At 36.1% G+C, this 23,866-nt stretch overlaps 1 protein-coding gene across 1 annotated transcript in view; it reads left to right on the top strand.

The window, feature by feature from the left end:
• The first annotated feature begins 10,110 nt into the window (after positions 1–10,110).
• Positions 10,111–23,866, top strand: part of THSD7A (thrombospondin type 1 domain containing 7A) — a 188,161-nt gene continuing 174,405 nt past the window's right edge. Inside the window, exon 1 of the mRNA XM_062495264.1 lies at positions 10,111–10,282. Coding sequence (XP_062351248.1) covers positions 10,117–10,282 — 166 coding nt within the window. The 5' untranslated portion in view covers positions 10,111–10,116. The remainder of the gene's footprint in view (positions 10,283–23,866) is intronic.

Here is a 23,866-nt window from a genome sequence, read left to right as displayed (position 1 = left end):
ATGAAGTCAGAAGCCTGAACTCTTAACAAAACCAGGGAATCTTTATTGTACTTCACCACTCCCTTCAGATATGAAAATTAAGTCCTGGGAGTTTAGAGGAAGCCCTGTCAAAGTGCCTAGCTGCAAATCAAGAATAATTTTTATCAGAGAACACTGAGATCAAATAACTTAATATAGTTAAGTTTTATATTTAAAAAAAATCTTTATAAACTGTCAGTCAACCAGTTATTGACAGAGAGGGGATTTGGTATAGGCATATGCATATTTAAGTGTTTGAAATTATGGAGTTCTTTCCTGAATCCTGCCAGTATATGACTTTGCTATGGCAACCCTCTAGCTTTGCAGGAGATGAATTTATTGAATTGCACCCTCCTTAAGCCTTAGTGAGGTACAATGTGTCTGGCTCTTCAGTGAGTTTCAGTATTTAATATGTATTCAAAGACCATAAGATATTTAACTTCCTTTAGATAAGACCACATACAATAATCAAATTTGGGCAAATTTCTACATATGTTATGGTTTTGCTTGTATATCTGTAGAAAGTAGAAAGGGTTAAAATGGTCTGAGGATTCAACATTCAGTTATCCTCCAAGGTTTCCAAAGCAGACTGCTTATAATGGTTTTCTAGGAAGTTTTGGATGAAGCAGAATATTTTTTATTGTTTTCTTCATATTTCTTCATGTGAAAGTCTGAATTAGTTGGTTTTGGAGTTGATAAAGAAAAATACTAAATAGTAATATACTAGAAATAGTTTTTGTACATATTTAAGGATAGAAAATACGTCTAAGTCAATCTGTCTGAAGGAGACATAATATTTGAGCATATATAGAAGTGTCTGCAGGAAGTGGGTGGAGGTGGACTTGGTGGTGAGAGTATTTTTGCAACATATTGCAAAACTTGCTATTTTCCTTTCACTGTGTGGGGTGCCTCAGAAAAGTAACCTTGGACTTAGGCACTGATATATCAGCCACATAACTGAAGTTGTGTGTTGTATCTGTATTTATATATGGGGGCTAAGAGAATTTAAGCTGACCTAAATTAGTAATACTGTCAGTATCTAGTAAACATATTAATTTTAATATGTGTATTTAAATCATTACTATGAAAGCATAATAACTTTTTTTTCTTATTTATATATCCAGGAAAAACATTTCTATGTGAAGTTTGACTGTTGCTTTATACATGATACGTACATGTTACTTTTTTTTTTTATTTTTTTATTTTTTTTGTACTGGTAAATCATGTCTATCTGTTTACCTGAACTCGGGTTGCTATTTTACCTGAAATCAGCATCATTCAAACATTGCCATTGTGGTTTCAAAGTCCTGTTTCAAATTTTTAATGCTCTCCACCCCACTTTATGTGTAAACTAAATTTCCTTGTCCCAAAGAAATCATGCTCTACTCATCTAACTCGGTGGCAACAACTGAACTGTGTGCTGATCTATAGACAATTACTTTTCAGATTTCTATAATATTTCAATAATAGTTCAGTCACTGAGAGTCTCCTCCACACCATTTCTTCCTTCAGTGGGCAGTATATAAAATGAAGCTGTCTTCTGTTCTGCAGAGAGTGTATAGATGCAACCAGTTATTTAGACCAAGGTTAGCTTTGAGTCTCACAGGAAAAACTTGTGGAAACTTCACACTTAACAGTTAACTTTTAAGCTTTTAACATTAACTGGAAAACTTTTAATCCTATTTTCAGATACAAAAATGTAATACTGATTGGAGAAAACTCGCTATATTGTCTTTTGTCATAACACAGAAAAGCAATGGTGCCAATTTTATGAATGTTTTTCCCATCCTAAAAGTGTCAAAGAACTTTAAGCTTGGTTTGATCCCTTCTAATGAGGCTTTAGTTGTAATGCTAATGCTGATAATTTCTGATATATTTTTCAGCAGCACACAGAATGTATTAAAGGCATCATGATGTATACGTAGAAAATTCAATTCTATGTGGTTGTGATACCAGGTATCTTGGTGTACAGGTTTGGCTACTTGCTTTATTTTACCATAGAAATATTGGTGCAATGAATTGGAGGTGAGGATGCTGTTCAGCAGCAGAGGAGGAAGAAAAGGCAGCAATGGGAAGTTTTGTTAACGCAGCTCAGCATTTTGCAGTCTGTGTGTTTTGAAATGATAACTTGCTTTGATTAATATGTACTTAGAATTTGCTAACTTTGTGGCCTTCCTTATTTAGATTTATTTTTTGCATTGTAGTTTGCTCCAGAGTTGACTTTGGTGAGTGACCTATAATTTTCAGCAGTAAGATTGATCAGTAGGAACAGATTTTCCTTCCATCTCCCAGTTAAAGCAACTACCATATAATGGAAGTATGACAGATGGAACAGACTTGTGAATTTTTAGACAGTATTACAGACAGAAGGCTTTATTTTGAGATACTATCTTTAGGGCTGTAACTTTAATTATAACCTAAAATTATGCAAAGTATTATTATGAATGATAAAATGGGATTCTATCTTAGGGTTTATTTAGTTAGCAAATCCCAATTGAACCTTATTTATTAATTTAGAACAGTTAAATCTCACCTCAACTTACCCTGAAAGGCGTGAGATACATTAATCAGTTTACTGAAGTTACACTTCTCTTTTTTATTGATCTGTTGAAGCCAGCACAAAACATACAGCTGTACTTTTGTACACACAGCTAAATTAGGACTGTTAACAAGTTATTAAAAGCTATTTCAACCTATATTGTATTTGTCACTACTATAGAGCCTGTGCATTTCTGGAAAACACTGAATGTATTGGTTAAGTTAAAAATAGCTGCATCAATGAAACAACTCACTGAAGATATCAGCCTTGTTTAATTTTCTTATTAATTAGTATTGCTTAACTAATTTGAGAATTGATAACAGAATGTTTGAGTGATTTATGGCCTGAAAATGAAGACCAATGTTTCCTTCCTTGAAAATGGAAATTGGCTTGTCAGACATTTAGATGAAGAATGATCAATCAATAGGATTTTAATAAGGAAAAGGTTTAAAATTGACTGAAGGTGGCTTTTGTTTAGGGTGATTTGGTATGTGCATATTACTTAGCTCTCCCTGGAGAGGATTTTCAAAGACAATAATGGGTACTGATTTTCTTTGTTTATTTCATTCTCTTTTTGATCCCCTTGCCAGGGATTTCAGTATTTACCTCTCCATTGTGTCTTTGAAATCTCCCTGCCTGCTCTTCAGATCCTGTGAATAATTTTACTTATTTGCATTTAAAACTATGAGTTTTAACCACCATTTTTTCTCCAGTGAGCCTGTTGTCTAGATAAACATTTATTTTCAGCCTAAGTCCATGCTAGACATGGGGGCTTTCTCTTCCCATTGATTTTAGGAAAACAAATTCCAAAAGCATATGCACACATTGGAGGAATACAGTTGACTTGGAAAGATCACTGAAATCCTGTATTTTCATTGTCTCTTGGAAAATCTAGTATAGTGGACTTGGAGTTGAAAACCAAATGGCAATTATGGTCAATGGGGTTGGTTTGTTTTCTCCATTAGTGAAGTCCCTACTGGGTTTTCTGGAACTGATGTAACTAAAGTTAGATTAAAAGGCTCCATTCTGTGTGCAGGGTTATTCACATACCTATACAAACTGTAGATCCACGGCTAATGCATCAGAAGAGTAAACAGTATATAGCACACCCACACAAATTCTAGTTGTCACTACTTCCTTGCAGATTTTTTTTTCTCCAATTAGGTTTCTTATACTGATTTCAGCCTGCTTTCTTGGCTCTTCCTGTCACTATTTCCCAAGCTTTCTGTCCTTAGATAGGTGACTTAGAGGCCAGCATTATGTTTCACATTTGTAGCCAATCTTATTTTGTTTCCCCTCAGCACTCTTTAAGCAAGTGCATACTGGGATCGCAGTTACAGAGGAGGTTTTGGTTTGTGCAGATTTCTCTTTGGAGGTTGTGCTGGGAAGATCTCATGGATCATTCCCAGCACAAAGTTTAAGCTTTTCCCCCAAAACAGGGGTTGCCAAAAGCTTTTAAGTGAAAAAATTCACCATTTTCCTCATGCATATTTTTTTACCCTTTTTTAATGAAGGCAGAACAATTCATGGAGCCAGTTTTGCTCTTCCCAGCCAGTTCTCATCTTCGAACAGGATCTTCTTCATGTGGTTGGCATTGAAGCCAATGTAATCTGGGCAGAAAGGACAATGTTTATTCACAGTTTAAAACCAGAAAGTAAAATTAGGCAGTTTAATCTGACTTTCTTCAGTTCTTGGACCATTGCATTTCACAGTGATATTGATCTGTGTAGCCTTTGGTTACATTAGCAAGTCAAAATTAACATTTTTCTTGAAAACAAAGATGGTAAATAGGCTTTTTCATCATGTATCTTGATCCAAAGCTGGGTGCCCTCACTGATAAATTCATTGATTTCTTACTTGAATTCCTCTAGCTTGATATTCCAGCAAGCAGTTCTAGAATACTTTCTGCCTGTACCTCAGCCTGCTCTCCTTAAAAATGCTTGCTTTCTGTGAATATTTTATGCCAAAGATGTTGATTTTGTTGCTACAGTTTTTTGGTATTTTTTTTTTCCTTGAAGAACCCACCCTATAAGAATGAAAGAATGAGTAGGAAAATGTCTAGATATTAAATAAATTTTAAATAAATGCCACCCTTCTTCTCCCAGTATAATGAAGCAATAAAAAGAGAAACCTTAAAAAAGATAAATCTGTCCAAGAATTGCTATTGATGTTAATAAAAGCAAAGCATTTATAAAATCAGAACTAGATGACAAGATGTTTCTAATCATTCACCTAAGTAGAAGCTTTATTAATTTTTTTAAAAATATCTTCTAATTGTAGCAATTTTTTTTCTAGTAATCAGGAAACACTGAAGTGTTTAAGTTTATTAATATACTGCAGTCACTTTGTACACGTAATGATTTCTTTCTTCTGTGCAGCTTACCCACATAACTCTTAAAGTTCATGATTAGTTCTCCAAATCCACAATCTGAAAGATTGAAACAAATTTAACAGACAGGCATCATGATACCTCTAATGTTTACAAAAGCAGTTATTCTGGGAAAACCATAAAAAATTGTACTACTTGCATGAAAGATGCTGGGTAGGTTTTGTTTGTTTGTTTTAAAAATTGCAAATTTACAAAGAGGATGAGGCATAAAAACACTGAAAGGGTAAAACCAAGGCCTCCTACCTGCTGTGAAAGAAGAAGAATCCACAGTAGTGTACTATGACATGGTCGAGTCTGACACCTAGAGGCCATATTTTTAGGATTCTTAAAGAATAATTTCAGCTGGAAGTTTGCACTGCACGTGTAATTTTGGACTTAAAGACTGGAGCGACCATATTTTGAAAAACTAAAATAATTTTTTTTTTCAGATTTTTCATACTTAGCATATTTTTGTGCGCTCCCTGGCTACAGTCCCTAGCATTGATATGAAGAAAAACAACAGACTGTTTCTGAAGCTGGTAAGGAGTTCTTAATGCTGTGCTGCAAAGAGTAAAAGAGCTCTGTGCAGCTTATTCCATTCTGAAGTACTCAGTATCTAACAAAATTCTTGCAGGTCCCATTCTTGCAACCTTAGTAGAATATCTTCATGAAAGTCAGGCTCTCACAAAACACAGAACTAGAATTTTTGGCCTGTGAGTTTGTCAGAGAATGAAGAGAACAAAAGCTTCTTTTAACTGTGATGTGAATTATTTGGATCTTGGATATTACAAGGAAACATTCATGTAAGGGAACACTCTTCACCTTCTTAACTTCTTTAGAAGTTAGGGGGCAACCCCATCACTACATACCAAGAAATGGATATATCCAAGGGCATCCTACCTCACACGGCAACAGAACCAGATCAGCATGTTACAGATTTAGAATATTTTTCATAAATATTTGGTGCTCAATTATCCAGTGAGCATTGGCTATAATAAACTCTTTATAACCGTAGAGCTAAATAAATAGGAGATAGGTGACTCCAGTGTTTTTGGCAATATTTGTTATTTTTATACTTAAGAGAGGGGGAAAAGTCTTGGAGATCAGTCAAAACTAGCACAATTCAGATAAAGAGGACTTTGATTTTTTACACAAGAAATAAAACATTTCTCACTCTTTAGAATTTGGGCTGTTCTAGTACTCATTCTGGAGGCCTTTTTGTGCTAGTCCAGTACTTATGCAGCAGAGATGGTTTAGTGGTGTACAGTTATACACAGAGTAAAACATCTTATATAGATCTACAAAAATGGACTGAAACTTCTCTAAAGGTTTCTGGCTTGACCAATCTGAAATTGAAGGCAGATGGAAGTGAAGCTGAACACTGCTCTTTGCTGTGTATTGCTTACTCTAGCAACAAATGTGCTGTATATATTTAGCAGTCTTTGCATGCTCTTTGGCCTTACTCTATGTAGAAATACAACATCATCAGGATATAAAGTAATATGATCCTGAAGCTTTTATTCATGGCTTCTCATAAAGAAAAGGGTGTTAGCATGGGACTGCCATGGGTAGCAGAGGAATACCACCAGCTTGATTCTATATTGACATATATATCTTATCATTTCTCTCTCCAGAACATAAAAGGTATTTCATGCTTACTTTGTCATCCTCTAACTCTTTAATGCTAGGAAATGTGAGCCAAGTTATTCCAATATTTCATGAATAATACTTTGTCATTTTCATAAAGGTCTTTGAGGTTAGTCATAAATTTTGCAGAAAAATGAAAAGGTGCTAAGTTGCCAATGATTTGTGTGTTTTACAGACTTCTTGTAGTTGTTGTGCCTCAAATAAAATAATTGGATTATTTAGTTTGGAAAAGTTATTTAAGATCATGGAGTTTAGCTACTAACCTATCTCTGCCAAGTCCACCATTAAACCGTATCCCCAAATGCCACCTCTACATCTAAATAAATATCTCTTGAGGTTTGCATGTTGGTGCTCTAAAGGACAACAAAGGCTATTAAGTTTGTGATATGAATACTAATGTAAGTTGTAGTTTATTTCTATGCTTTCTCTAGAGACTTCTTCCCAGAAATACTTAACCATTTATTTGGGAATATCTAAGCCATAAACAACTGATAAATTATGATAGTTAAGTATACATTAGGCGATTGCCAGTGAGCTGGAAAAGTGGTTGTGTTGTTAACTGGATGGAGGTCCCATGTTCACTGTAGCAAACAGGAGAGGATAACAGGGCATCAGATAGACTGGGGTGGAGATGGCTAACAACAGTATTCCCAGGAAGGCATGCCTGACAGCAAATGGAACTTTAAATCAGGATGTATTCCATCTTGTTTGAGAAGTCTAATTCCTGCAGTTAGGTTTGGTGAGGTTGGTGTTGGTGTTTGTGTCTTCAGGCACCAGCCTACTCTTTGGCCTGGGGAACTAACCCTAACCCTGTCCTGAGTCATAGATGAGTGGAAACACAGCATAAGTGACTGAGTGTGTTCCAAAAACAGCTCTTCAGAATTCCTTATTTTTTTTCCAGACACACAAATATACTTTTGTATAATAAATATTCCTTCCGTTTTGTCTCTGCGACCCATTTCTGAACAGTTTTAATTTGTTGTATCTTCTGGCAAAAAAAAAGTGTGGAATTACTCTTTTGTAGTTCATTGATTTTATGACCAAAATAAGAGTAAAACCATAAAAAGTACTGTGAAAATATTTTACTTTGATAATCTATGTTTTAGTGGTTTTGAAGTATGCAGTCCTATAAATATAAAATACTTGAGTATTTGTGTACATGTGCTTACCCTCTCTCATGCTGCTTTATTCTGCTGTCAAAACCCACTTTGATTCATTGTGCCAACTACATGGATGATCTGTTCCCTGATGATGTTTCCAGATGATCTGAGTCACGTACAAAATATTCTCAGAGGCTTTCTTTATACATTCATTAAAAATTCTAGGTAGAATCCATTGTATTTAATAACTCTGAAAATCCTGCCTTTTCCCCTAGATTCTCTATAAACATAAGTCTTCCTCTGGTGCATAGCTCTAGCAAAAAAGCCAACATTTGACTCTTAATTTTTCAAAGGAATATATAAGATACATATGTTTTAAGTATACAAGTCAACACAGCTATTGTCATAGATTTCCTGAAGTTCTTAAAACTTCTTTAAGCCTTTAGATTCTTAATCCTATTTTTCATAAATTGTGAAGTTGCCATTAATTTTATTATGTCAAATGTTCTCAAGTCCCTTTACACAGCCTGCTAAATAATGTGCATGTGGTTAACTTAACCACAGATGTAACTTCAAAATTGATGCAAATGAATGAGCTCAGAAAAAAAATTGGTTTAAATCATTGTTCTCTCTAGTTCAAAGCAAAGGCTGAAGGGTCAATCATGCTTTCTAAAGTGAATACAGAATGATGTAGAAGTGAATAAAATGTATCTCCTGAAGTCCTTTTAGCTGAGGGTACAAGTTCTGGATCAGGACGCTATAAATTTGTTAAGATCATGGCTTTCTATGTATCCCTTATCAACCTATAATCTCCTGATTGTTGCCTGTTTTTCAACAGCTGAGGAACAGTAATCCACACTTGCTTATCTCTCTTAATCACAGCCTCATGGTGCTATAGCTCCCTGAGCCTTTAATTCCCTCTTAGAGGCGTAACAGAGTGGAAAGTAAACAAAGACGAATTTGCAACCTTCAACATTGCTAATTTGCTCTGATGTCAGAATATTTAAACAGGCAAGGACTTGGGAATTATTTGATCACAACTGATTTTAATCTAATGCATGTGAAAAGGCTGAGTCTGGGAAGGTTGTGCAAAATGACAGGCGTCCCAAGAGAGGTTGACTGAAGGTTTCTTCTTTAAACAACAATAGCTCCATCATTTTTCAGCTCTGGGTCCTGTGTTCTTATTGTGTATTTTTGTTTGCATTTTTAATGTAACTTGCTGAATATTATATTGGTTTTCTTGAAAATTCCTGATCTGCTTCCCAATTTATAGGTGTCAGAAGCCCAATCTTTAGGCTTGTTATAGGGTCTGTTCACTTCATAGTGGGTGGGAGAGATAAAGATCCCTATTTAAAAAGCTTTGTCTCTCTCCATTCTTTGTACCATCTTGACAGCCTAATGTATCCTGCATACTTTTCTATGTAAAATGATTGATAACTTGATCTTCAAATTATTGTAAATTGCACAGTTGACGTTTAGGCATGTGTATATGTGTACATACTTGCTGGACAAGAAAGGATGTTATCTTGTGTTATATATTATGTGCACACTTCATCTACCACAGAGGTGATGGGCTTACACATACATGCACATTATCACACACACATATTCATCTGTCCTCATAGCAGATTGCTATATGCTATTACCTGAAACAGATTTGATAAATATATGCAAGGTAGTTTTTATTTTTTTTATTTTTTTTCAACATTTTCTTTAATTTCCCTTCATAAGATTTTAATTGTCTGTTTAATGCATGTGTAATCACTTATTTTTTGTTGTTTACAAAATGGTTAATGCAGCATACATAGTATTATCAGGACAAATGTCTGATGCTCCCTTAATTGTTCTATATTGTTCTGTTTATATCTGTTCCGGTTGAACGACTTGTGTTTCTGAAGCACGTCTGATGATGATTTCTTCTTTTCTTCTTAGTATGTATCATTTGGGATATTCCAGGCAGAGAGGTGTCTGGGAAGCCAGCCTTTTGCAGTCACTCTGCGCTGAGATTACAGCGCTGGGCTATTTGCGTTTCTCCTCATCCCTGTTTCTCTCTGTCTCTCACTCTCTCCAGCTGGTGTAAATGACTGCTGCTGCCTCCCAGAGCAAGATAACCTGCTCAGTCAGCTGGAGCCCCCTGCGGACAGCTGTCTCGCTTTTAGCTGATGGAAAACTGCTGTAAGCGCTGAATGGAAGAGCGCGGAGCCGCGGCTGTACCAGCACGAGGAGCTGCAGCAGCAGCAGCAGCAGCAGCAGCAGCAGCAGCAGCAGCGAGTGAGGACTCTATTGTTCCCCGGTGTTAAACAGTTTTTCCTTTTCCGATGCCATGCACAACAGCGGGAGAGAGGTTTCCAGTCCCTTCCTCCCCGTGAAGAAATTGTGAAGAGGGGAGGATCTTTGGAGGAAGGCTCCGCGGTGGTGCTGCGGTTTTTTGGGCAGCCGGAGGCATGGGGCTGAGCGAGGGCAGCGCTTCTCCCTGCCCTGGTCCGGGGGCTGCTGCCCTGCCCGCCCGGAGCCTGGGAGCTCTCGGGCTGCTGCTGCTGCTGCTGGCGATCTGGGACACTCGTGCACAAAGTGAATTTCAAACTTCATCGGTGTATTTGTGGAAGACTGGTAAGTCAGGATGCTGTGATAACACGGCAGCAGTGTACTGAGTTTTTGTTGTAAGTAACAACCTTTTTGTGTGCTTTGTGTGTGTGGAGGGAGAAAGTTAATCTAAATAACTAATGTTTACTGGCAGGATTACTGGAGGAAAATAGGTCATCTTACAGGATTCCACCATCCAGGCAAATATTCCAATTAAAAAAACTCCACATTTTTGAGTCTGTGGCACTGTTATTGGGATCTCTTTTATATTTTCTCTGTCTTCTGAGGCTTTTCAGTTCGTTTAGCAGCTCTGTGTTGTACATAGAGGTCAGAGCACTAGTGCCTATCCACAATGAGAAGGAACAGTTATTACAATTGGAGTCAGCATGGTTAAAAGTGCTCTAAACATATTGAATTTTCACAAAGAAAGATGTGATTCAGCACATCTAATCTTTGTGTCCTGTGCTGACATGTAATATATTCAGTGTGGTAATTGATGGGGAGTTGGGTTTGTTACATTTAGGTTTAGTCCATGGTATATAGGACACGTGAAAGCTAATGATGGATTAGGTGAAATAATCTAAGTGATGCCCGATCTCATAACCGTAGAGCCAAAGGCAAATAGGCTATGTGGATTCAGCACCACAGTAGATGGATAATTTCCCCTACTTTGATCCTAATGAGTTATATGTCTGTTTTAAAGATTGCATAGTCATAACAGTGTTTCAACCATAGCTCTACATTAAAAATCAGTGGGGAATTTTCCTGTGTCTATTAATATAATGCATTAATTCAGGACTTAAGCAGTGATGAATTTTAGTTGTCTTGATACAATTTTAGTTACTATGTGAGTAGAATCAGAATGTTGTTTTGGAAATTTAAAAATTCCTGACTGGGAAATATTTCACATTGGTTTTGGCAGTTAGCTTCCTTTCCTATATGTTGCCAGGAATAAAACAATCCAAAAAGTAGTAGATTTGTTTAAAAAGTGATTTTTTCATTAAGGGTAATACAATAATAAGAGAAATTGACAATTAATCATTTGTCTGAAAAACAACTTTGAGAAGACAGTCTCTTTCCTGGATGGAGGGGGACAGCCTTCTGCCACAGAAGCAGATCAATTTACAATTACAGTGATATCCTGAATTTTTTAAGAGGCTCCTTTTATCCAGCAGCTCAGAGAAGAGATTAAAAGGAAATTCATTTAAACAAGAAGAAAAGCTTTCCAATAACACTAGTAAGAGAAATATGAAGAAGGGAAAATCCTTTGCAACTTTCACTTCTGAATGCAAGATGGGTTACACAGTGACCTTTTTTCCTTTTAAATCACTGACAGATTAAAAACAGTTTGCCGTTCCATTACAGATCTGCAAATGTTGAACACACGCTTAAAAAGAGATGATATACATGCACAGGCTTATACAAAGACACAGTAATAATATAACATTTTCATAAAGCATTTCACATTTACCCCAAGTTGCTAAGCATCAGCAGAATAAACTCTCAGCATTTTATTATCTTTCCGTTTAATGGTGTAATGGATTGTATTTAAAAATATTAAAATAATAACGTGGTTTGAGGATAATAATAATAATTCTAGTGAACTACTACTCAAGAGCATGTGCACTCAGTTTGCTACGGACTTAACTCCACTTACTTTGCACATAGTACACGTGCTCTGAAGTCATGTCAGTTAACCCAGCAAGAAGGAAATTGTTGGCTTTTCCCCTTTCTCCCTTCCTGGCAAAGACTGCTCTTAAGAAACTTTTGTGTAGAACAGGTAAGATCCAGTTACTTCACCTGATGAAGAGATAGCTCTTCCCTTAATCTTTCATTCTGTGCCCACTGTTGTCTGTTTTGCCTACAATAAGAAATATTGCAGCCATAACACCAGTGATGAGATTGGAAACATGATGAAAAACAAGTAATGAAAAACAAGAGTGGTTCTTTTCAGATGATGAATGACAAGATGCAGTGAATAAGACACTGCATCTGTGTTTGGCTCCAAATTAAATTTTTGTGTTCTTTTTCTTAGCTGTGTATTTAATTATTTTGTTTTCCCCCCTCCAGTTGTGGGAGGATCTAGAAAGTGAACTGGAAGAATTGCTGGTCAGTGGTCTGAAGTGACATGTAATATGGGATATACAGAGTTCAGCTTAAGTATCAGAGAGAAAAAACAAAACTGAACAGTAGTGAGTTCATGCACTTCAGATTATATTTTCCTTCTCCTTCTGTGAATGAGAGAGGTCAGGGGAATGTGTTGCTGAGACTTTGTCAAGGCAATCAGCTTGATTATATGCCTTTTGGGACCTCTTATATCCATTTTTTGCGAACCATGCTATTTTTGTATCGAATTTAGTCTGTCATCAGCTTTTGTAAATGCTGTTCATGACTTGCATCTTTCTTGTTTTTATTTCTAAATGTTTTTGAAATAATGTCCTGGTCTATGCTACTCTGTGTCTTCCATATTGCTTTACTGCATTGTGTTTTCTTAAGGATGCCCTTGACAATAATCTGCAATGATTATGAGGTTTGAGTTGAGGCCTCCTTTGTTTTATGGAATGATAATTTCCTTTCTTTTTGTTTGTTTATGGAGTCTGAAGGGTATTTTGTTTTGTTTTATTGGAGAGAGGGGAGGAGTGCTCTAATTCAAATTTCAAGTGTTTGCTTTCAATCCATGAAAAGATCTCAGGGGACATGATTTCCTGTTTACCACCATCTTCCTCTCTACTACAATAAAAATCTGAGGTTTTTGCAATACTAAGTTTGACTATGTGGAGGTTTACTTACCTTTGATTCAACATATACAATGTTGTGAATAAACTATTTTGAACAGGGAATTTGAGCTAAAAGTTATCTCCAGGTAGAAGGTCCTGTTCTTATCTCCACCCCTCCTGTGGTATTGGTGCCATCACGGAGTTATTTTTCCTTCTCCAGCTGAGCTGAAACTGCTTTGACTTTTGGCTTTTGTTACTTTTTTTTCATCTCTTGAGAGAAATGGGTATTAGGTGTTCTGGTACGTTTAATGAACCTTCAGAGTTCTGAATGGCATTTAAATGAGCATAATTGATTATAGCTACAAGTGATTAAACTAGGTTTCTCACTGAACTTTCTCATTCCATCCTGTGCAGACCTGATGTATACATTTTATTCAATTATAAATACATGGCTTGTTCATTTTGTGTGGTCACTGGGAAAGCCATCTTGGTGTTTTAACACAAACTAAAGCAAAGTGACGAAACAGCAAGATTCCAGAGTTGAGTCATGGGAAGAGAAGTTGTGGCACTGAGGGCTGGTGATTGTATTGGTGTGAGACTGATACACATTGCCAAGCATTGAGCTGTTTATGTTGAAAAGATATTTAATGACATGTTTTGTTCATGAATCATTTCCTTTCTCTCATTTAACTGATTTCATTTGCAGTGAGCAGTTGTTTGCTTCAGGTTCCACGCTGCTACATTGAACTTCTGTGAACGTCTTACATGCCAATTTTATTCTTCCTTAACTTTTATGAGTTGCTTTGGAATTCTGCTGGTTATTATTGAATTTAATCTGAAGGAGAGTTGTCAGGAATGGAGCCAGGCTCTTGTCAGTGTTGCCAAGCAATAAAACAAGAGGCAATGGGCAGGGAGTTCATCTGAATATGAGTAGGAATTTCTTAACTGAGCACTGGAACAGATTGTTCAGAGGGGCTGTTGAGTCTCCCTCACTGGAGATATTCAAGAATTGTCTGGATGTAATCCTTTCCCATGTGCTCTGGCATGACCCTGTTTAGGCTGGACCAGATGACCCACTGTGGTCCCTTCCAGCATGACCCATTCTGTGATTTTCATATTCAAAGACACCTTATAATCTTGTGATACCATGGGCTAAGGTGTTGATGTATCTGCAAGTTTTGCAGTGAACAATGTGATGACTGCTGATTCCTAAATGAAGACACCCACAAAGTTTTCATTTTTTTTCACTTTACATGAAGATGCATATTTTTCTTAGTCTGTCATTTCATCATGCAGGACATATATTTACCATTCCTTTACACAGCTGACTAAGCATAGATGTTTTTGCCCCATCAAATTCTACCCTCTACTTGATGTGTTTTTGTTAAATGAATTCACATGCTGATCCGTGATGTGCTGTCAGTATTGGGTGTAATGACTGCCTACAGTTACTAAGATATATATATATAAATAGAATTATATATATATATGTTTTATGCTGATTAATTACTGAAGAATGCACAAAATCAGCAAGGTTCAATCACACTAAAATTGCATCTTCCAGCAGTTTGAAGTAGTGCACATTGCACCTTTTGAAGTAGAAGATGCAGCATTGGATTAATATCTCTGGAACAAAAAAAGTAGTAAGAAAAAAAAAATCCAGGAGGCAGTGCCTTTTCCATTATTATCTGCTTTAAAGACTTTATCAGGTCTCAGATAACACAGATAGGTGTAGCTATACAGAATTAGTTGAGGTACCTGCAATTTTTGATACCAGGACTTGGTCTTTGATACAACAATTGCAGTTGGACATTTTTCCTCTTTTTTTAACAAGGGCAGAACTTGAAATAGACTTTCTGTGGGTAACAGTGCTGTTTTAAAAATTAAAGGGGAAAGAGAAAGAAGTCATTATTTCCTGAAGAGAACAATTAAGTATCTCTATTTTCCTGCTTATATTGTGCCTCCTAGAAGATAATTGGTCCTTAGGTGATAATGTGCTCAACCTTTGATGCAGTCAATAATCAGAGGAAAGGAATAATATGTGTGTAGGAAACACAGAGATCATAGGTACTTTTTGGGGTAGTGGAGGCCTGGAGGGAAACCAGTGGGCCAGGTGGTTTCCATAGGAGCCAGAGGGGTGTTGCAAATTCTCTAGGCAAGAGCTCTTCTTAATCACTTTCTGATCTTTTTCAGGCAATAGCATCTGTATGCGATTTATCCTTGTGCCATTGTCTTGGCAAGAGGGCTACACAAGGGCCTCCTAGTTACAGAGCCTATAAACAAATGTTTTCTGTTTCAAGTTGTTACTTTGGGACCTTGTAACCAAATCACACTTCACTACTTCATATGAACTTGGGTCTCGCTTCTCTGACTTCTCTCACTTCACTTGCTTCTCTGATTTTCAACCTCTTGGTTTCTTGCTTGCCCACAGAGAGGAGCAAATACAACATCTGTACCATTAAATCCCTGTCAGGATTTGCACTATAATGGCCAAATCTATTTTAAAAGTAGTTTGGTTCCACAAGTGGAATTTTCAACAGTTCTGAAATTCTTCTTCTAACATCTTTGGTGGCTAAAACACATAAAATCACTGAATTAAAAAATATTTATTTATTTTCTCTATGTATCACCCTAGGACTGTCCTATTTTCACTGCACTGAAAGTTCCTATCTCATATTAATGCCTGAGGAGGACAGAAGTCCTTCCTAGGATCGGCAGTCCAGCAGGCATTTCAAAATTTACCTAAATACACACTGACAGGAATTATCAGAAGGCAAGAGAGAGAACCATTACCTAACCAAACCTCTGATTAAAGCATTTACCTTTCAAGGGCTGTGTCATCTTGTTTGTTCGAGTTGTTTGATTACATAGGGGAAACTCCCCCATTTTTTCAATTTTTTTCTTTTTGGGGCAGGGGTGGGAGGTTTGGGGGGGTTGTTTGTTTTTTGTGGGGTTTTTTTTTGTTTGTTTGTTTGTTTTTGGTTTGGTTTTTTTTGTTTGTTTTTTTGTTTAAACCTGAATAAAGACTTCTTGCAGTAATTGCACCTTGAGACTGGAGACAGATAAGCCTGTGTCAGTAACTAGGAAACTCCTGATTTCAAAGAGGTTATGAAGAAATGATCTGAAGAGGAGGATTAGATGCTAGGGAAAATGCTAAATGAGAAAAAGATGTTTTATCTTGAGGCCTAACTGTCAGGAAGGGAATTCTTATATGATGATGAAAGAGGGCAGTGAGGACCTCTTCAAGGGAAAATAAAGCCCTAGTTATGGCACGGTGAACTTCAGCTGGTGCCTGCACATCCTTGAGGAGAGGGGTCTGTCAAGATTTTTAAACTGCCACTGATTGTAGAAGGTGTTTTTGGGAATTCAGCTTTTTGATTCTCTGGTCTTCAGTTAACAGAATAAGATAAAAGGAATATTAATGAAAACTGTATTCATCATCTTTTCAAAGAATAAAAATTATTCAAGCAAAATCTGCTAAGGAAAAATTACTGCTAAATACAAATTATTCTCCAGGATAGAATGTGATTAAGTATTGGTTATGCATGCAATACATAAATTCATATTAATTAGAATTTATCACTTTTATTACATTCTGTTACGTGCATCTAAGCAACCACATCTTTGCTGTCATCTCCCAGTTAAATCTGACTTTTATGTAGTCAAATGGGGCTTGTCTATCTGGGTCTTGAATAAGGATGTATTCATTTTCATTAGGCATGTTCATCACTGTTGCTCCTTGCCCTCATTTACAAAATATCCTTTCAGATATTTTATTCAAAAGAAATTTTGTAAAGCGTGTATTAAGTGTTTGATTAATGCAAAAAGACTTGTAGTGCAGCCTGGCAACAGAATATTTGGCAGAGATACGGAAAATGGTTGCTTTAAGGAAATTATTTATGAATGTTGTTTAGTGTTGTCCCTATTTAACAAAATCAAAGTAAATATTTAAATGTTTGGATAAAAATATGCTGTGAAATTTTTTTTCTTATGCAGCTACTTTGCCATATTTGAAGAAGGAAAATAGAAAAAAAAAGTGTGGCTGATATTATAAACCTCTAGTTAAGATAAACAAGTACTATATGCTAGGGTAAGGGTTGATTTCACTTGGAGGATGGCATTTTGAAGCTGTCAGAAGAGTTAAAAATGGTACTTGGTAATGTTGTGCTGGTAGCAGAGGATGTCTGGATTGTTTTTAGCAAGTGCCCTGAAGTGCTTATGCTAACTGGATCAGCTGAATCCCTCAGATCTTAGGGATACTGGAGTAGGAGAATGCCTCAAAAGCTATGGGTTTTATTCTGCAGGCTGGGATCCAGTGTTGAATTAATTCAGTTTTTTTAATACCTTACAGACCAGGGTTTAACTTTACAGTTCCCTGTTTCACTTGATGCCATTTTTTGTCCCGCATGTCCGCTGGGTTTTTCAGGTAACAGAATTGTGTATCTTTTAACACAATAGCTCCAGATCTAACAGAAAGCCAAATTCCCACAATAGAAAGTATGGTATTATCAAAGATGAGTAAGAATCAATACTTTGAGTTACATTTTTTTTTATGGTATAAATTAAATTGTTCATAACACTTTGTATTGTAAATAAGTAATTTCTGGGGTAAAGGACAATACTTATATTTATCCTGGTTATTGAAGTCTATGTTCTGGACTCACATGACATTTTTTTCTGTTTCTTCTATTCTTCTGTGGTCTGTTCAAAAACAAGTCCTCTCTTGGTAACAGGGCAGAAAGATCCTTTTTCTGGATGCATGTCCAGTCAAGGTCTCTGTTTCTCTTTCATAGACTAGTGAAACTGGAAAAAGTGGTGGGTTCCTTAGGTGGGTAGAGATATGTTAAAATACTCAGTAACAGAAGTTTAAGATCTGGTGGGTTTGTGTAGCACCTCAGAGAAGGCAATGGGCTGACAGAGCCTACAGTGGGAGGCAGCAGTAGCATTGACTTGGGTTCTATTTATGGATTCTTTCTTCTTATGTCTGTTTCTGTCCAGTAAAGCAGAAAAAAATAAATATATGGAGTTACTAAAGTAATGTAAGAATTAGAAAAGAGAACCATCTAGAGGAATGCTAAAAATTCATATTATTGGGTGAAATAATAATCACAAAGTAACTGTATGATGTAGATATTAAAACTGAGTCAAATGAAAGTTAGTGCAAGTATTTTGTTACTTCTACCACAAATTATTCTCCCCTAGGAAATCCAATTGCTTACCATTTCCATATGAATGCTGTACAGAGTTAAACTTATCAGTGTCTGGGATTTCAAACAAAATCCAACAGCCATTAATTGTAGCAATCAGCACGTTCTCAGCATTAATTAGCACTGTGAGTTTTGGTGCTGCTGACATTGCTCAAAGTTGTCAGTAGACCACAATAGCTGGAAGTTTTAAAAATTGTTTTCTGTACTTTGTGAGCATTGCCAGGATTCTTTTGGGGATTTCATGTCTGTGGAATAGAGAAGGAAAATCTGGTGTGTTTGCATGGATTCAGGGGAGGAGGGCCATTAGATGCAGGCCTTATTGAGTAGCTCAAGTGGAGGTTTCTTGTGTGATCCCTTGTGAATGATGTTGCTAGAAGGCAAGCTTTTAAGTGTCCAGATACCACTAAGAGATTTTCATAGGTATTTTATGACCATTCCTCTCAGTCTGTATTATATACAGTGAGTTTGAGGGTATTAATTGGAGAGGGTTTCTGATGTAATGAGGCAAACGTTTTTTGAGATTGATGACATCTGCTAATCTAATGAGAAATTTCTTAATGAGAGACATTATTGCTTTCTACCTCCTGTATTATGCCAAATGAAGTGTTTTTATTAGTGAACAGTAGTATAACTCTCCTTATGTGTGCTGGATAATAGCTATTTCACCACTGAGCCATTAGAGAACCAGAGAATAGAACAGAGAGATTGTTTTATAATAACTTGTGTTTGTACAATGCCTAGCACAACTGAATTGTCTTCATTTGCTGGTGTTCCTGTGTTCCACAGCTTTATACAAAACAACATAATTGAGACTTGTTAAAGATGCTGTTTCCAAAGATGCAAAAACAATTTATTCGCATTCTAAAGGAGCATCAAAATTACATCAAGTGCCAAAAGTAGTTCAAATAGCTGATATCAAGATGCTATACTAGTGGATACTGGAGGAAAGAATTATTTTCACAGGAAAATAGCATTATGAAAAAGCTTGGAAACCAGATTCTCTGTGTGATAGTACCAAAATGCACTGTAGGGAGAAGAACCTTTGTAAAAGTTACTTAGTGTTTCTGCATTTACAGATGTAGCAGTCATCCCTTCTTGCAAGAAGCAAAACTTGTTTTGAATTTTATATGAATGTCCTTGATTATACTAAAAGATCACTTGTGTTGTGCAAATTTTTGCTTTTTTGGAGTGTTCTACTGGTGTTTTAATCAAGTGTACATGGTAAGGAATTTTTTGCTTGATTTAATTTTCTTGTGGGTTTTGGTGAAAATGATTCCTGGATTAGAGGAAGAAGGTGGAGCAAGAAGGTAAAAAGTCATTAAGGTAGTCATAAAACTGCTACATCTTGCAACAGGGAACATAAACCTTATTTGCAAAAGTTGCATTATAAGCTAGTAAAGAGGCTCCAGCCTCTTGAATCCAGTCTCAGCTTTGCACACCGTTTGCAGGGGTGACACTGGGAATCTGCTTGTCTGTAAAGTGCCATTTACATGAATATAGTTTTCTGTAGGTCAGTGCAGAAACAAAACAGAAGAAAATTTGAGTCTTGAGATTTTTGATAGTTATTAGACAGTAACCCAGATACCTGTGCTTTAGCACACTGCTAGTACATTCCATATGTGAGCAAAAATGGATGTAGTGGAGAAGACCAGGACACTTGAGGGAAAGGAAGAAAGAATTTAACATGAGTGGAGAATTCAAACATGAAAAGCACAGGGTAAGCAACCAGCAGGTTCATTTCTGTTGAAATCAAATATTTAAAATAGATTGTGAGATGGAAAACTCAGGGGGCTGAAAGAAGAGGCAAATTCCTTCATGAACAGATATGGACTTTTTAAACTAACATGACTTTTCTAATGAATCAGTCTGGAAGCTATTTTCATGCTATATATGGATGTGCCTGCTTGCATGTGTGATATGTATGTGATGGTCTGAAGGCAATGTTGAACGATGCTGTATGGGTACGATGGAACTACTTAAAAAAAACAGATTATCTAAGTCATCTTCCTGAACAGTGACACAGCTTGAATTAGTGGTCATATCTAATAGGAAGTATATTTTTTTCTCTACCACTAATTCCTATTGACAAATTCCACCTCCATGGCTGCTGAGCTTGCTGTTTTTAAGAGGCATGCATTGAAGGCTATAATTGAAATGTCTTTTTTTTTTTCTTATTTGCTTATTTTTGCATTTCTAAATGAAGTTCTCAGTCAGCATTGCTTTTTAAATGGCAGCATTGGAAAGACTGACTTGTTCCTGTAAGATGTGCTTGGTGCTATGCAGGAGATAATGAAAAGAAGAGGAGGAAGAGTGATAAAGTGACAGAACGTGCAAGGAAGTTTTGTAGTCTTTAACTTGACATGGATGGATGACTCATGGCTCTCCATATTTCAACTTGATATATGAATGTCAACACCTTAGGAATAGTTTGGGTGAACCATAAGACCAGGAAGTTCAGATTATTTTCTGTGCTGTACTTCACATCTTTGTAGGGAACTGCAGGAATGTTACTGTCTGTGCTGAGTTCTCTGAAACTTCACAAAGTGCATTTCATGACAGATTTGTATAGGTGATTTGTATATTTACTAGTGATAAGCACTTTATTTTCTCCCCCTCTGTGTTAAATATATTTTAAAAGCTTTATGGAGGAAATCCAGATGAGTATATGTACTGATTATAACAGAGTCTTGGTTCTTTTGTCACAGTACAGATTTGAGCTATTCTACCAGGTAGACTGCCAATTACATGTGATGGAACTAACTATAAAACTGTGAGTTTGTTCTGTAACTACTTGTTTTTTGAGATTTTGCTGTTGTGTTTTTCTTATCTGAACTCTGCAAGAAGTCAGTTTTATTGCTCTGAGGATGTGATGTAGTGAACGCTTTCTCTTGAAATCACTGAATTTTCTGGATTACATGCTTCATAGTTTCTTCTGAGCAGTATGCTGCTTAATTTCCCTCTTAACAGGGAAGTAATAATCTTTAGGGTCAGGGTCCACATAAGCCAAAATTGGGTACTAAAGATTTTACTTTCTGGATGCAGAAGTGGGTATTTAAAATTGGTGTGTTTTGCTGCAGCCTCATATATAAAAGGAAATTGATGATTAGAAATAGAGTGACAATTCAGTGAACTAAAAATTACTGCCATGCATGCAGAAGAAGTCTGTTTAAATAACAATCTGTTGCTTACATAATGTCTTCATCACTCTCATTTAAGAAATAGGTTTTCTCATATTGATAGGAGCATTATTTTGAGACTAGAAAGAGATGAGCCAGTGAACTTATGTCTCAGAGGAAATGGCATATTGTTACTGTTCATATATAATGCTATTATTTGGTGTAAGCCATTTTAAGAAAGATGGTAGGTAATTTGCATATGAAGTAACTTATATAAACTTTTATAAAGGTTTTGTGTGTGCCTTTTGAACTTACAGGTTTAGTAAATTAAACGCACTCTTCAGTATACAAGCCCATGACTTTTTAAGTACGTTGGACACTGCTATCCAGAAAGTTGTTTGTTATTATTTATTATAATTAATTAGTCTGTGTATGGAATACAGTCTGTATATATAATCCCATGAGAATGAGTAGCACAATTAGAGGCATGTCTTTATTAACAAAAAAATGGATTAAAGGAGAAGTTGAGGTAAAGAAAAGTGCAATTTAATTAAAGAGAAAATGTTAAAAGGAAGAGTAAAGAAATTAGTTTGCAGTATTGTTATGCCTGTATTAGCTGCTAATGCAATTCTGTGTTGCAATTTCTCTTCCCTTTAAGACAGATATTCATCACATTTTATGCAAATGTTACCAGAGAGTTATTTTGGAAGGAAAAAAAAAAACATATTTAGAAGCCATAAAAAGATGCCCTGCTTTCTGTACAATGAATCAGATAATATGCCTTTTTGTTGCCTGTTTTCTTTTCATTGAGAGTATGTAAAAAGGAAACTAGCTATCATTAGCTAAGGCTTATTAAATCTTCAGAATGTTATCAAAATAGTTTGATCTAGTCAGGCATATCTGAAAAAAACAACAAAACAACCCAAATATACAAACTGGAGTGTAGACAATAAAAGATAGAATGTAAAATAAAAAAAATAGAAATCTTTTGTGTTCACTTCACCTGTGTCTGGAGCTGAGGCAAAGGATTCACATGTTTTGCTGCAGTCTGTTATAAAGGGTGAGTCCACTTGAAGTAGAAGTGCTGCTTTTGGTTTTGAATTTTTAAAGTAAAGATGAAGGAGGCTCCCTGAAGATAGAAAATCATTAAGAAAGCCAAAGTCTTTTTGGATAATATGTTCTGTTCAGGGTGGTTATGTGTTCCCCACTTTGTATGTCTCACAGCACACTGGAGCTACTAATGAAAAAATAATACAGTTCATTAATGTGGAAAAACTTCTGAAAGTAGCTGCAGTCTCACAGCATTCTGGGAATTAGTTTGAACATAATTGGTTGGATGTCAATATTAAAAAGGACTCTAATGAAAAAGAAAACGCTCAAGCTATGATAGTTTGCTGCTTCTGATGAAAAATTTAATGAGGCTGAATAATTAACCCCTTCTCTCGTCTTTCTTTCCAAACTGCTATGTCTTTGCCAATTTCTGCTTTACATTTATTCTAAATATTTTAAGCAGTATAGTTTCTATCACTGTAATTGAAAGACTACACTATTGTCTGTATGCTGCACTATAGCTAGTTTGCTCTCCTTTTTTTTTAATCCTTTTTACCTTCATGGCTAGATTATTCAAGTAGAGAGTTTGTCAGTTGTCATGCCCCTCAGCTATAACTTAGCTGAACTGTGCTTTGTGAAGTCTAATCTTCCCTGATAAATCCACTGACTAGTGTTGTGCCAAGCAGCACAAGATCTGCCATTTACATAATGGTTACTCTAATTGGTTTAATGTGACTTCCAACCTCAGGCTGAGAATTACTTCCTTCTGAAATGTGATCATTGCCCAAATACATATGCTTTCCACTCATTGAGTTGTCTCCTAATTGCTTATTAAATAAAGCTATGAATCACATGAAAGTATTTCTTGAAGAACCTGTTTATAAAAAAAGCAACATAACTAAGAAGGACAAAACAACACACACACAAACAGAAAAGACAAAAAAACTACACTGTGGATATTTCCCTCTGATGTATGAGTTGCCATCAGTTTGATATGATACATATTGCTTTCTTAAATATTTTGAACTCTGTGTGAAGTACAGATAGATGAGAAATAAAACATCTAGACTAGTTCTTTAAAACAGAGTAGGTTTTGTATAACACAGAAGTTTTACTACTTTTTCAAATCTATCATCTATGATTATTGTTCTTCCTTTTATCTTTGGTACATATGGTAGTTTTTAGGTCCTCATTCCAGTGTCTCACATGGCTGGTATTAACACTTCCATATGCTACCCTTCTTTTGTTGCATTGGAGTAATGGATGCTGTATGAGAGGTTTGTTGCTGTGACCTGGGTCTGTTTCAGCTGCCTGTTCAATAACTGCTCAGTATTCTGGAGAAGAAACATGTTTTTACTGCCGTAGGCCTCTACGTGCATCAAGAAATAGTTCTTCATCCTTTTTGTCACGTTGTGTTAATGCACTTCCAAAGAGAAAGATGAGCCATGAAGATAGTTTTATTTATCTCATGCTGTCAACATCTAAAAATTTTTATCAAAGACGAATTGAAATTAGAAGACA

Source organism: Cinclus cinclus, chromosome 1, assembly GCF_963662255.1.
Source record: "Cinclus cinclus chromosome 1, bCinCin1.1, whole genome shotgun sequence".
Lineage (NCBI taxonomy): Eukaryota > Metazoa > Chordata > Aves > Passeriformes > Cinclidae > Cinclus > Cinclus cinclus.
The sequence above is the reverse complement of the archived record's forward strand: the minus strand, read 5'-3'. Positions and strand labels throughout refer to the sequence as shown.